At 44.8% G+C, this 14,043-nt stretch overlaps 1 protein-coding gene across 2 annotated transcripts; it reads right to left on the bottom strand.

Annotated features, from left to right (window-relative positions):
* Positions 1 to 8,010: 8,010 nt before the first annotated feature.
* On the bottom strand, positions 8,011 to 10,816 carry ATP5MC1 (ATP synthase membrane subunit c locus 1). Of its 2 annotated transcripts, none has more exons than XM_080680533.1 (5): positions 10,670 to 10,816; positions 10,117 to 10,164; positions 9,162 to 9,239; positions 8,569 to 8,747; positions 8,011 to 8,213 (listed from the first exon to the last, which is right to left on the bottom strand). In XM_080680533.1, exons 2-5 carry the CDS (start codon positions 10,153 to 10,155, stop codon positions 8,099 to 8,101), a joined length of 411 nt encoding a protein of 136 aa, XP_080536659.1. In that variant the 5' UTR covers positions 10,156 to 10,164; positions 10,670 to 10,816; the 3' UTR covers positions 8,011 to 8,098. The 2 variants fall into 2 exon arrangements, with proteins under 2 accessions (XP_080536659.1, XP_080536660.1); XM_080680534.1 differs by having other exon boundaries at positions 10,740 to 10,812.
* Between the last annotated feature and the right edge of the window lie 3,227 nt (positions 10,817 to 14,043).

Below are 14,043 nucleotides of genomic sequence, written 5' to 3'. Positions count from 1 at the left end.
CCAGGTGGGGGAAGTTTTCTGTGATTATTTCTTCAAATAGGTTTTCAGTATCTTGCTCTCTCTCTTCTTCTGGCACCCCCATAATTCTGATGTTGGTATGCTTGAAGTTGTCCCAGAGGCTCCTTACACTATCTTCAAATTTTTGGATTCTTTTTTTTTTTTAAATATATTTTATTGATATTTTTACAGAGAGGAAGGGAGAGGGATAGAGAGCTAGAAACATCGATGAGAGAGAAACATCGATCAGCTGCCTCCTGCGCACCTCTCACTGGGGATGTGCCCGCAACCAAGGTACATGCCCTTGACCGGAATCGAACCCGGGACCCTTTAGTCCGCAGGCCGACGCTCTATCCACTGAGCCAAACCGGTTTTGGCAAATTTTTGGATTCTTTTTGCTTTTCTGGTTGAGTGTTTTTTGCTTCTTTGTATTTCAAATCTTTGACTTGATTCTTGCGTTTCTCTAGTCTGCTGTTAGGTCTCTGTATAATATTTTTTATTTCAGTCAGTGTATGTTTAATTTCTAGTTGGTCCTTTTTCATATCCTCGAGGGTTTCGCTAAATTTATCGGCCTTTTCTAGGAAATTATTGAAAAACCTTATAACCGTGGTTTTGAACTCTAAATCCAGTCGTTTGCTTTCCTCCATTTCTTTCGTTTGTGATCTGTTTCTTTGTCTCCACATTTTCACTGCTTCCCTGAGTTAGTAGAGTAGCTTTGTGTGGTAGGTGTCCTATAGGGCACAGTGGCTCAGCCTCCCCCGTTACCTGAGGTGGACATTCTTGGTGCACCCCTTTGTGGACTGTGTGTACAGCCTTGTAGTTAAGTCTTGATTGTTGTTGGTATCACTGGGAGGAAGTGACCTCCAGGCCAACTGGCTGTGAGGATCAGCTGTGTCTACGCTGGGAGAAGTTCGGTGTTGGAGACAGCCTTATGAGACAAGACTTGCAAAATTGCAAAAGCCTCTGTGCTCAGCTTGGATGGGGCGGAGTCTCAGGGCTGAGCAGACAGCCTTGGCTTCCTGTCAGCCCTGCCCAATGAGGCCCCTGGGTCTCAGTGTCCCTCAGTAATCGCTGCAAGCACCTCTGAGAGAAAGCCGCCCTCGAGTTTCGCCCACTGCCAGACAGTCCAGTTTCTCCCCCAATGAATCTGGATTCCCAGATTCTCACCCGGAACTGGAGTTCAGCGCAATTGGGAGTTTCTGTCTTCCTCCCGCTAGAGAAAGCCAGCGACACACTCAGCAGTCAGTCCTCTCTGTGCGCACTTGCGCGTGCACCTCCAGACCTCTGCCTTTCACAGCTCCCCTGAGTTTCCATTGCTCTTCTCTTTTCCCAACAGTCCAGACGCACCCCGTATGAGTCTGGGACCCCAGGGTCTCGCCTGGAACTGGGGTTCAGTGCAGTCGGAACTGGGGTTCAGTGCAGTTGGCAGCTTCCGTCTCTCTCCCGCTAGAGAAAGCTAGCCAGGCACTCAGCCACCCGTCCTCTCCGTGCGCGTGTCTCTGTACCTCAGCCTTTTGCAGCTCCTCTGAGTCTCCGTGTGCCCCTCTCTTTCCTTCTAGTTGTAGAATTTCCACTCAGCCAGCTTTCCTGTGGTTCTGGATGATGTCCATTCTGTCTTTTAGCTGTAGTTTTGAAATTGTTGTGTGAGGCAGCAGTTTAGGTGTTCACCTATGCTGCCATCTTGGTTTCTCCTCGCCTATCAGTGTTTCTCTCTCGCCCTCCCCCTCTCTCTCTCTCAAAAAAAAAAATCAATAAAAATATTTTTTAAAAAGAACCAGTGAATGAATACATAAATGGAAGAACAAATTGATGATTCTCTCTCTCTCAAATCAATAGATAAAAATTACACACACACAAAAAGGCCCACTTTTCACAGCTTTGTGATTTCCAGCAAGGGACTGTGATCTTGAATGAAAATGACCAACATTTATTGATAGCTGAAAATTTGTGGGGTTTTTTAAGCTGATATTTATTGAGATTTAATATATGTCAAGCTCCTTGTATACTTTGTCTTATTCCTTTGAAAGATCCTATGAAGTAAGTACTATTATTAGTCTGTTTTGACAGATGGAAAAACAGGCTTACAAAGGTCCAGTCACTTACAGGGGTCACACTGAGAGCAAGCTGCAGAATTAGGGCTGGCCGCCAAATCTGCCTGACTCCAGAGAAAAAGTTCTAACCACTGAGTCATACTGTCACAGCTATGAACTCTGCCTGCATTTTACTTACTGCACTTTACCTTATACCGATTGTCCTTTGGTAACTGTTGCTCCCACTCTCTATCCCCCAACACACACACACACATACACACACCACACACTCTTGGGGCTCCAGACCATATACTAGTATTTGTGAATCCAGCACAGAACCTGGCACAGCTTAGGCACATAACAGAAGCAAAATGAATCAATACGATATTTTATACAAATGTCATGATTCATTGACACAGTGTTTTACCTTCTGTAATAAAGATGCTAGAATATCTCGGAAAGAGTACACAAGAAACACAGCAGCGGTTGCCTCGGGATGATTTTGTTGCTGACAAGGTGTGCCAAAGAGATAGAGATACCTGTCTATCTCTTTATACCTTTTAAATGTTATACTGTGCATCTACTGACTATTCAAACTATGTATTTTATTTATTTTTAATGGATTTCTGAATTTTGCTTGGGTATTGATTTAGTAAGATGGTCCAAAAGTCAATTCACTGGGTAACCTCACACAATGAAAAACACTACTCCATGAACTCCCCCATGGCTATGGACTGCCGAGGCCCAGCTATGGACTCCGGGGTGAGAGGGTTCCTCCGTTTGTCCCCTCCTTACTGCTGGACCATTGTTTTTAAGCACAAGGTCCGTTAGCGATGGGGCAATGAACAGAGAACACTTACCTTAGATCTGGAAGGAAGGATCAAGCTTTTGATTTGTACCATTTGGCAAATATCCAATTTTAGCCAACTTCTGCATCCACTGAATGGTGATATTTCCGACCTCTCAGGGTTTTTTTGAGGATTAACTGTGACATTTCCAGAAATGTTCTGTCAAGTGGCAAGCACTGTCCAGCTAATTGGCACCTCTCCTGCCATGTACCTTCTTTCCCCCTTTGCTCCGATTTTCTCTCCCTGGAATAGCCTTTCCCTCTCCCGGGGGGAATTGTAGTCATTAAACTTGTCGAGCCTCTTTTCCTCATCAGTAATATTGGGAAAATAATAGGAGCTATAAACAAGTAATAATGTGATAATGAATGTGTACAATACCTGGCCAGAGTAAATGTTCAATAATTAACTCTCATTACTTTTACAGTACTCACCTTCAAAGCTGGCTGGAATATTACTTTTTCGGCCAAGCCTAACACCTCCAGGCATATTATTATTAGTCATTTTTAATTACCCCATCCTCTGGAGTAATTCATACCTTTTTTATGGCACATACTTTTTATTTTAGTGGTTTGGTTACTCATCTGTCTAGCTACTGCAGATGATGTCCTCAGGGCATGGAGCACTGATCTTGTATCGCTAGGACCGGACCTTCAGTGAGGACTGCAGAAATGGTGAACAGATTGGAAATGAGGACATGGTAGTTAGCTCCTCTTCCCCTGGCCGTGGATCTTTAGGTTTTCACCTCTTCCTGCTCAGATCTGCCTATTTTCTTTCCAAAGGGCTGACCTGAGCTTGGCACAAAAAATCTGCAAACCAAGGCCGTAAGGGCTGCAGAAGATGGCAGCTGCTTAAAGGGAACTCCAGGAGGCCTGTAAGCTGGGGAAGAGGAAGGCCCAGGGAGAGGCTCAAAGGATTTTTTAAGTTGGCATTGGTTACTTTACCCAGTGCTCACTGATTTTTTTCCAAGGCAGCACCTGGCTGCTTTTCACTGGCAGCTTGGCCAGAGGGCAAGAGTATGCCTTCTGGAGCCACTCTCATGTCCTCTGGGGATGCATGACACAACCCAGTGGTCTTCCTACAGTAACTTGGATCCAAGCCTCTTGCTTCCCTCCCCAGGAGTGGACTGCTTTGCATTGAACTTTTTATTTATTTTATTTTATTGAATTATTTTGTTAATCCTCACCTGAGGATATTTTTCCATTGAATTTTAGGGAGAGTGGGAGAGAGAGGGAAAGACAGAGAGAAACATCAATGTGAGAGAAACACATCGATTGGTTGCCTCCTGCACGAGCCCCAACCAGGGCCTGGACCGGGGAGGAGCCTGCAACGGAGGTACCTACCCTTGACCAGAATTGATCGTGGGACTCTTTGGTCTGCAGGTGACGCTCTATCCACTGAGCCAAACCGGCTAGGGCTGCATTGAGCTTTTTATGCAACAAAGTTGGTAGTGCCTTGCTCATGGCAACTTGGCAAGTGTCCTTCCCCAAGGACAGAGGCCAGCAAGTATCCTAGAGTCCAGATCACAGCCTTTTATCAACCCTCTCTAAAGATACATTGTTAAGATCCTTCTTCTCCCCTTTCCCAAAATCCTGTCTCCCCATGCTCTCTGGAGAAGTCCTTCCCCTCCAGGGCCCAGCCTTCTGTCCTGGGCTCAATGCCAGGGAAAGATGAAGAATTCCCATCCAGGCCATAAATTCTGTACTAAAAGGAAAAATTAGAACTTGGACTGGGTGTTTTGAGACTTCTGACTATAAGTAGTAATAGCTATATTTAAAATTTCAATAATACCTATATTATATTATCACATATTTCAATACATCTTTTTAAAAACATATATATTTTATTGATTTTTTACAGAGAGGAAGGGAGAGGGATAGAGAGTTAGAAACATCGATGAGAGGGAAACATCAATCAGCTGCCTCCTGCACACCCCCTACTGGGTATGTGCCCGCAACCAAGGTACATGCCCTTGACTGGAATCGAACCTGGGACCCTTGAGTCTGCAGGCCGACACTCTATCCACAGAGCCAAACCGGTTAGGGCTCAATACATCTTTTGTTTTTTGTTTTTTTTTAAATATATTTTATTGATATTTCACAGAGAGGAAGGGAGAGGGATAGAGAGCTAGAAACATCGATGAGAGAGAAACATCGATCAGCTGCCTCCTGCACACCTCCCACTGAGGATGTGCCCGCAACCAAGGTACATGCCCTTGACCGGAATCGAACCCGGGACCTTTCAGTCCGCAGGCCGACGCTCTATGCACTGAGCCAAACCGGTTTCGGCAGGGCTCAATACATCTTGATATATATCTCATTAATATTGTACACATATATATTCCATGCATCATTTGCATATATTTACCTATATTATCTCATTTAGTTGTCACAACCACCATGAATTGTTCTCATTCCCATTATACAGATGAGGCAATCAAGGCTCAAGGGAGATAATTAACTGCCCAGTTAGGAAGTGGCAGGGCTGGGATTGGCGCACTCCTTTGACTCCTAAGTCCATACTCTTTGCTAGCATGCCGAACTCCTAATGCAGAGATGACTGTTTTTTGGTCATTACCCCTGAGAATATAATGAAAACAATGGATTCTCTTCCAAGAACAACACACATCCGTATCCACTCACAAATAATTCCCACTAAGCAAAATGATTCCATCCATGGACGACAGACCCTAGATAAAAACCACAATGGTAACTGACTGACTAGCCTGGTTGAGGGAGGGGGAGCATTCTCCCCTGACCCTGTAGGGCTCCGTGGGCTGCTAACCACATTTCCAATCTTGCTGACTTGGATTTCCAAGCAATTCCAAGGCTGTTTGGAGCCCACTTGGAGGGAAATTACTACCCTCGTGGTAAACATGTTTCCTGGAGCTTTGCAGGAAGAAAAAGGCAACCACCTCCCTGGGGGCTGCTCCTTGATTACTAGCAGAGGGTAGTGACCTGGCAAGGATGCCAGCCTGACATCCCAAAGGGTTACTGAATTCCGTTTGCGTAACAGTATTAACAGTTAATCCACGGCTCCCTTGGTGATACCTCAGCCGCCAGTTTAACCTCAGTCCCATTCCTTCTCTTTGGCCCTGGGATTCCTGGGCTCTGCCTTGAGTTACATAAGGTGAAGAGGCTGGGGACAGGCAGCAGGTTATGGTAGACCAGTAGTTCTCAACCAGAAGTGATTTGTCAAGAGACATTTGTCAATATCTACTTGGCAATTGGTTGTCATGACCGGGGAAGAGGAGGTTGTTACTGTTATCCCGTGGATAAGAGGCCAAGGATGCTGCTAGCAGTCATACATTGCACAGGACAACCCCACAATGAATTATCTGGCCCCAAATGGGCCAAGGTTGAGAAGTCTTGTGCTAGAAGATCATGACTGTTGAATGACTGTTAGATGGACTTGGATTAGAATCCTTGGTCTGCTGTATGATCTTGAGCATGTCGCTAAACTTGTACAAACCTTCGATGAAGTCAGCTGTGCTAAGAACACAGGGTCTGGAGTTTGAATCCCAGCTTTACCAACAGCTGTGTGCCTCAGCTGTCTGGGCCTCCCTCTTTCCTTACCTATAAGATGACTTCACAGGGAAGCTGGAAGTTATTCATGGAAAGTGCTTAGCAATGAACCAACATACAAGTGCTCAAATGTCAGCTGATAGTACATGGCTTCTGTACCCACATATTCTGTAACGTATGGCATTGTTCACTATTATATCCACTCTGCTGATACCATATTCCTTCAGAGCAAGGACCTTAGATTTCTTTGTCTTCCCCAAGACTCCTAGGATGCTTAGCACCTAAATACTTGCATGACTGTCTTTAAATTGCATATAAATTATGAATCAATTTTATTGATTCACATGTTTGGTGTTAACACTAATTAGGAATATTCTTGGTTTCACTATTTCACAGATATTTTGCAACAGGTTGAGGTATAAGGTTTTCACAAAATGGGTCCCACTTATAAGTTATTACTCATTTTGAAACCACCCAATTTGAGATAACCATGTCTACCAGCTCCTGCGTTCATGCTGCCCATGTTTTGCTCCTGCTAGAGCTTAGAGAAGCAGCAGGTGTGGGTAGATCAGCTTCTCTTTCTCTTACCTGGATTAGCAGTCCCACTTTGGCCAAGTGGAGAGCCTGCTGAGCAGACTTGGAGAGGATGCTTCGCGAACCTCTCAAGCAATTTGTTAGTTTGCTCCTCCTCCCCTCCCCCCACAACACCCTGTTTACCCCTAGCAAAGCTAAGATTGTAAATTCTCCAAGAACAGAGACTGTGTGCCTCATCTGCTCTATTCAAGAACACCTTGCCAAAACCGGTTTGGCTCAGTGGATAGAGCGTCGGCCTGCGGACTGAAAGGTCCCGGGTTCGATTCCGGTCAAGGGCATGTACCTTGGTTGCGGGCACATCCTCAGTGGGAGGTGTGCAGGAGGCAGCTGATCGATGTTTCTCTCTCATCGATGTTTCTAACTCTCTATCCCTCTCCCTTCTTCTCTGTGAAATATCAATAAAATATATTTAAAAAAAAAAAAAAAAAAGAACACCTAGGCACTCAAAAAGGCGAACTGATGATGAAATTTACAAGTGGGGCTGAATGTAGGTGGGTGGAGGCCTACCTCCATCTCTAACTTCTTTGGGACTACGTTTCCCTCAGTTGGGTGGCCAAGAGTAAAAGAGATGGGACAGCATAGTTGAAGGTTTAGGCTGGCCTGAGGGGGAATCCCTAATTCTGCCACTTACCAGCTCTGTGATGGTAGACAAGTTATTTTGCTTCCCTAAGCCTCAGTTCCCCCATTTGTGAAACTAATCACTGTACTTATAATTCATAGGGTTGTTGAGATAAAAACATAAAACACTCGGTACAGAGCTTGGTGCAAATGAACCCCTCAAAAATGTTACATATTATTATACTAAATTTGAAGGGAAAAAGCACCAGTTATTACTTAGACAAGCTCATGCTCTCCCTGGGAGACAATGAGGACCTCTGTGTTCTTACAGTCGTGGCAATGATATTTCTTCAGCCCTAAGGAGTTCCTAGTCACCAACAGCTGACCCAACCCACTTCCCTTGTCCCACCTTTCCACCAAGACCCTCCCCAAGGGCAAAGGACAGAGGCACAGGCATATGGGTTTAGAGAAATCTTGTGTTTAATGGGCACATTCCAGCACCGGGCCTGGAATCGAAGCAGCAGGGATGGGTAGGTGACCCCACGGAGCCTCACATGGCGAAGAGGATGAGGAAGGCGACCATCAAACAGAAGAGCCCCATGGCCTCAGACAGGGCAAAGCCCAGAATGGCATAGGAGAAGAGCTGCTGCTTGAGAGACGGGTTCCTGCCAGGGACAAAGACCGATGGAAAGGAAGGGGTGAGGGCGTGGGTGGTGGTGGAGGACTCAGGTAGGTTAGGTGAACGGGGATTGCTGAAACTGGGAGAGGGCCTCGCCTGCATATATCCTCGGGATTTGGCCAGATAAGCAGAGCACTGCCATGGTAAGTTTAAGTGAGCCAGGTTGGAAGCATGTTTAAATTCTGATTCAGAGAGTTCAGAGAGGTTTCTCCTCTCCTCCTGGAGAAAACAGGAGGTGCACAGAATAAACCAGAAGCCTCAGGGATCTCTTCTTGCCGAGGCTTCCCCCAAATAGGGTGGAATTTACGATGAGAGATAGTCTAGACCGCCTCCAAACTCACCTGGCATAGCCAATGATCAAACTGCCAAACACTGTTCCAATTCCGGCCCCTGAACCAGCCACACCCACTGTGGCAGCCCCAGCACCAATAAACTTGGCCGCTGTGTCAATGTCCCGGGAGACAACACTGGTTTGGAACTCCCGTCTGGCCACCTGGAGTGGGGAGCTGCTGTAGGAAGGCTAGAAGGAGAGAAGGAGAGAGGGAGAGAGAGGGAGAGAGAGAGAGAAAGAGAGAGAGGAGATAAAGGAGATAGTGAGGCACAAGGACAGGTGGCTGACTCCACCCCCTTCACCCCACCCACCTGAGCTCTGAAACTGTTGGCAAACTGCCTGGCAAGTACAAAATGCTCAGACTAGAGCATGCTGGGAATTACTCTTAGGGTCTGTTCTCAGAGAGGGCTAGGGAAATGTCATGGGTTAGGGAAGCCTCACTTTTGCAAGTTTCTCACCTACAATGCTCACCTTGGGGTACTTAGCACTATTTAAAGCACCACAGATTTTCTAACTCTCCTCCCACTTTGGCCTAAAGGCAACTCAACTAACTTGAAGGACATCTGTCTGGAGAAATTCGTAAGAGGGCCCATACTCCTTTACCTGTTCAGATGGGATCTCTGGCCTACTCAGGAAGGAGGCAGACACAGGCCTGATTAGACCCCTGGTACAGCAGCGGATCTGTAAAATGAGAAAGACATGTCCCCCCAAATCAGGCAAGGAAAAACCCCCACAAACCCAGGTGCTGAGCTTCTATCAGGAAGGACTACAAATGTTAGAAACAGAAAAAGTCCAATGTATTTCAAGGTCAATTAAAGTATTCCTGTTTCTACCACTAGGCCTACACCAGACAACTATCCTGAGACCCTGGTGTTGTCAGCAGTGGCAACCTTCCCGTTTCAAACCGGGTACCAAAGTTCACTTCTTTGGGTACAGCCCTAAGCAATATCTCAGAATGAACAAAAACCCACACCAGTGTCAAACCAGGTACAGGAGGGGTCTGTACCTAGATCACCAAAGGAATCAGAAGGGGGAAATCTTATTTTGCTAAAACGGTACTCACTGTTACATACCCTGAATGGAGTGGACCAGTAAGCCTGCAGAGGCTCCTGAAACAGCCACCTAAGCAGAGCCCTTTATAACATGGTTTTCTTGACATATTTTTTAGCGCAGTGGTTCTCAAACTTGGCTGGACATTGGAATCACCAGGGGAGTTCTAAAAAACACAGATGCATGGGTTCCATCCTTCTTCCCAGAGTCTGTGAAGCCTGGGGATCAGTACTTTTTAAGTATTTTAAGGCTCCCCAGTTGATTTTAATGAGCAGCCAAGGTAGAAAATCACTGTATCCGTGGGCCAGGCTGGGGGTAAAGGTCAGATCCAGACTCTCTGACCACATTCCCAAGCCAAGACAGTTTGGTTTACAGATGCAAAAAAACAGGGGTTAACTGCATCACATCCTACAACCTCCCCAAAGAGCCAACGTCATCTCAGTTCATTCATTACACACTGATGGCTCCCACACCTGGCACTACAGAGCGCCCGGGAGCCGCAGCTTACCAGAGCCGGAGGAATGAGTAGTGCCCCGGTGGTCTGCATTTTTCCAGTCTGCAGAGGAAAACAGAAAATTCCATTGACAGTCTGGTTATTTCCTTAGAGTGGCGACCTTCGGTCGTCCCCTTCACTCCCGCCCGTCATCCCTGGACCACGCTCTTCCTAGCACCGTGCCCAGCATTAGAGGTCAGAGGGACAGAGCGAGCTCCCGGGTCCACCACTTTCGGCGTGGCGGGTCTGCAAAGGAAGGTCATGCCGATCGGAAGTAGCGGAAGGAAGCCCGGGCCCCAGGAGGGAAATGTTGCGAAAGAGGACGGTCTCCCGGGAAGACTGGAGGCGGACACTGGGCGGGTGCCGTTCAGGGTCCTCGTTCATTTTACACAGCCATGCTGCTCCGCCCGCCTAAGTCGGGACAGTTAATCGCTCATTTCCGTTGGTAATTGACATTAATTGTTAAGGCTATAGATGTCCACCGTCTCTCCCGGCCCTGGGGGCAAATGCCCCTCCACACAGCCCAGCCCACACCTCTGCCAATCGCTGGCTCCAGGCCCCAAGTCACCTGCACTCCTACAGCCCTGCTGCCCTTGCTCAGACCACGGCGCTCGCCCGGCTCAAGGTGACTGACTCACCTCCCAGCTTTAGCTCTAGGTTTCAGAGCTCAGCTCCCCCACCCACGTGTCTCGGGGTCCCCCCACTCTCATTGGCCGCAATCCCCCCGCGTCCCCATTGGTTAACGTCCTCAATTCCTCTTTCCTTATTGGTTTGCCGCAGCTCCTTCCTCTCTCTTCACAGGAGCTTCGTGGCATTTCCCGCCTCCCTGCGGGTAAAGGCGGGGTTTTCTCCCGAGATCTGGCTTCCGATTGGTTGATCTCTGAAATGCTCGACCATAGAGTCGGCGGGACTCAGAGGTTCCATAACCTCCCAAACAAAATGGCGACTAAGATGGAAGCGGCCGAAAGAGGCGTGAGAGAGATGACCGGACGCCTTACGCAGACAGACACATGACCTTGGACCCGAGACTTCATTCGAGCGCTTGGGCCTTGAGGCGCGTTGCATATTGGGATTTGTAGTCGGGTCGTAGGCCCAAGGACAGCTGAGATCCCGCGAGACGCTCTTCCCGGGGCTGGGGGAGCCAACGCCTTTGCAGCAATTCCCGCGTTGGTGATTTGTGGAAACCTTACTTCCGCCGTGGGGAATAAAGGCTGCCCGCTGGCCTTGAAAGTTCACAGGTGGGCTTCTGCTGGTGTTCAGCAGTCGTGCACTAGCAACCAGATGTTTTTTATTTTAAAGTATTATTTTGTATTGTAAAAACATTCTAAGGATAAACAGTACCCTGATAGAAAACAAGCAAAGGATAGGAATAAGCAATTCACTAAAGAATTATAAAGGAAAAAAGGTTCAACTTCACTAATTAAAGAAATAGAAGTTTAAACGCAACATTTCGCAATTATCAAAAGAGCATAGTTCCTTTTATTAATGTGAGCCAGGCAATCTCCTATACTGCTGCTGAGAGTATGAAACAGAAAACCTTTCTTGAAAGAAATTTGGCAACCTTCATTGGAAGGCTTTGAATGGTGCATTCTCCTTGATCCAGAAATTCTTGAGGAATTGAGAGCCTTTTTAAACTCTTACTATCCTTTTTGACCCAAGAATATAACTTCTGGGAATTTATTTTGAAGAAATAATCAGAAGTGCAAAATGCTATTTAAAGGATGTGCATTGCAGAGTTTATCGAAATTGGAAACAAGTAAATGGTTCAATAAATTATGCTATCTTTCACTTGATGTTATAAGCAGATATTTAAGATGTTTCTGAAGAGTACTTTATATTGAGAAAATTTTCATGATGAAAGACATGAAAAATGCAAAACTGTATGTATAGCATTGTGAAAAAAACGATGGAAAAAAGATTGGAAGAAAATAAGACTATATTAATAGTTAATTCTGGGAGGTGTAATAAGCTTGATTTATGAATATGCATTAAATTTATAATAGAAAAATATCAAAAATTACACTAATCTGGAGAGTCTGGACTCTTAGAAAAACATTTTAAGATTAAGGAGACTTAAGATAACCTGCCAGCATAATATAATGGAAACAGTGTTGAGTTTTGAAATCCCACAGACTTGAATTCCTATCGTGGCTTTTCCAGGCCTAAGTGGATATGTACCTCTGAACAGATTACCAAATTTCTCTTATTTTCAGTGTTACAAACTACCACTTATTGAGACTTTACCATCTGGCAAGCATTATGTGAAGTGCTTTCACCTCTTATAAAATTTAATTCTCAAAGGCAAACAAAAGAAAAAATAAACAAATGGGATTACATCAAACTAAAAACTTTTTGTACAGCAAAAGAAACCATCAGAAAAACTAAGAGACAACCTACTAAATGGGAGAATATATTTGCCAATGATACATCTGATATGGGGTTAATATCCAAAATTTATAAAGAACTCATACTACTCAACACCAAAAAAATACAAACAATCCAAAATTAAAAAATGGAGACTATGAGTAGACACTTCTCCAAAAGGGGCATACAGAAGGCCATTAGACACATGAAAAGATGCTCAACATCAATAATTGTCAGAGAAATGCTAATTAAAACCACAATGAGATATCACCTTACACCTGTCAGAATGGCTATCATTAATAAATTCACAAATGACAAATGTTGGCCAGGATGTGGAGAAAAGGGAACCCTAGTATACTGTTGGTGGGAATGCAGATTGGTGCAGCCACTATGGGAAACAGTATGAAGTTTCCTCAAAAGATTAAAAATGGACCTGCCTTATGACCCAGTGATTCCACTTCTGGAGATTTATCCAAAGAAACCCAAAACACTAATTCGAAAGAATATACACACCCTATGTTCATTGCAGTGCTATTTATGGCCAGCTAATGCTCCATTGTATATATGTACCACTAACTCAAGTGCCCATAAATAGACAAGCGGATAAAAAAAACGGTGGTACATATATACAATGGAACATTAGCTGGCCATAAAAAAGGATAAAATTTTACCATTTGTGACATCATGGAAGGACCTAGAGGGTATTATGCTCAGTGAAATAAGTCAGGCAGAGAAATACAAATACCATATGATTTCAATTATATGTGAATTCTAAAGAACAACATAAATGAACAAACAAAATTGAAACAGGTTCTGCTCGACTGGTGTGGCTCAGTGGTTGAACATGGACCTATAAACCAGGAGGTCAAGGTTTGATTCCCAGTCAGGGCACATGCCTGGTTGCAGGCTCAATCCCCAGTGTAGGTCATGAAGGCAGCCAATCAATGATTCTCTCTCATCATTGATGTTTCTATCTTTCTCTCCTCCCTTTCTCTCTAAAATCAATAAAAATATATTTAAAAACCATACATTAAAAATATACACATATATAAAAGATCAAGTTATTACTATAATTTTACTGTTATTAACACTTTAACTCTCATCATGGCAAGAATATGATGTTTTTATGTTATTATTTTTGCTTATCTACAGTTTTTAATTTTCTTTTCTTTCTTTTTTTTTTTGTAAATATATTTTATTGATTTTTTTACAGAGAGGAAGGGAGAGGGATAGAGAGTTAGAAACATCGATGAGAGAGAAACATTGATCAGCTGCCTCCTGCACACTCCCCACCGGGGATGTGCCCGCAACCAAGGTACATGCCCTTGACCGGAATCGAACCTGGGACCTTTTAGTTCGCAGGCCGACGCTCTATCCCACTGAGCCAAACCGGTTTCGGCTACAGTTTTTAATTTTCTACTGTGCTTATGTATTTCTTCTGAAATAACAGGTTATTTATTTATTATTTTTAATTTTTATTGAATTTATTGTGGTGGCATTGGTTAATAAAATTATAAATGTGCCGAAACCGGTTTGGCTCAGTGGATAGAGTGTCGGCCTGCGGACTGAAGGGTCCCG

This window comes from Plecotus auritus (assembly GCF_963455305.1).
Source record: "Plecotus auritus genome assembly, chromosome: 7".
Taxonomy (NCBI): Eukaryota; Metazoa; Chordata; class Mammalia; order Chiroptera; family Vespertilionidae; genus Plecotus; species Plecotus auritus.
The sequence above is the reverse complement of the archived record's forward strand: the minus strand, read 5'-3'. Positions and strand labels throughout refer to the sequence as shown.

What these genes read in the sequence shown, in the direction of transcription:
- ATP5MC1 (XM_080680533.1), bottom strand. Translation starts at nt 10,155, where the DNA reads ATGCAGACCACCGGGGCACTACTCATTCCTCCGGCTCTG. An exon ending in TACTCATTCCTCCGGCTCTG is followed by an intron (nt 9,240 to 10,116) that starts GTAAGCTGCGGC and finishes CTCATTTTACAG; the next exon opens with ATCCGCTGCTGTACCAGGGG. An exon ending in TTGATCATTGGCTATGCCAG is followed by an intron (nt 8,214 to 8,568) that starts GTGAGTTTGGAG and finishes TGTCCCTGGCAG; the next exon opens with GAACCCGTCTCTCAAGCAGC.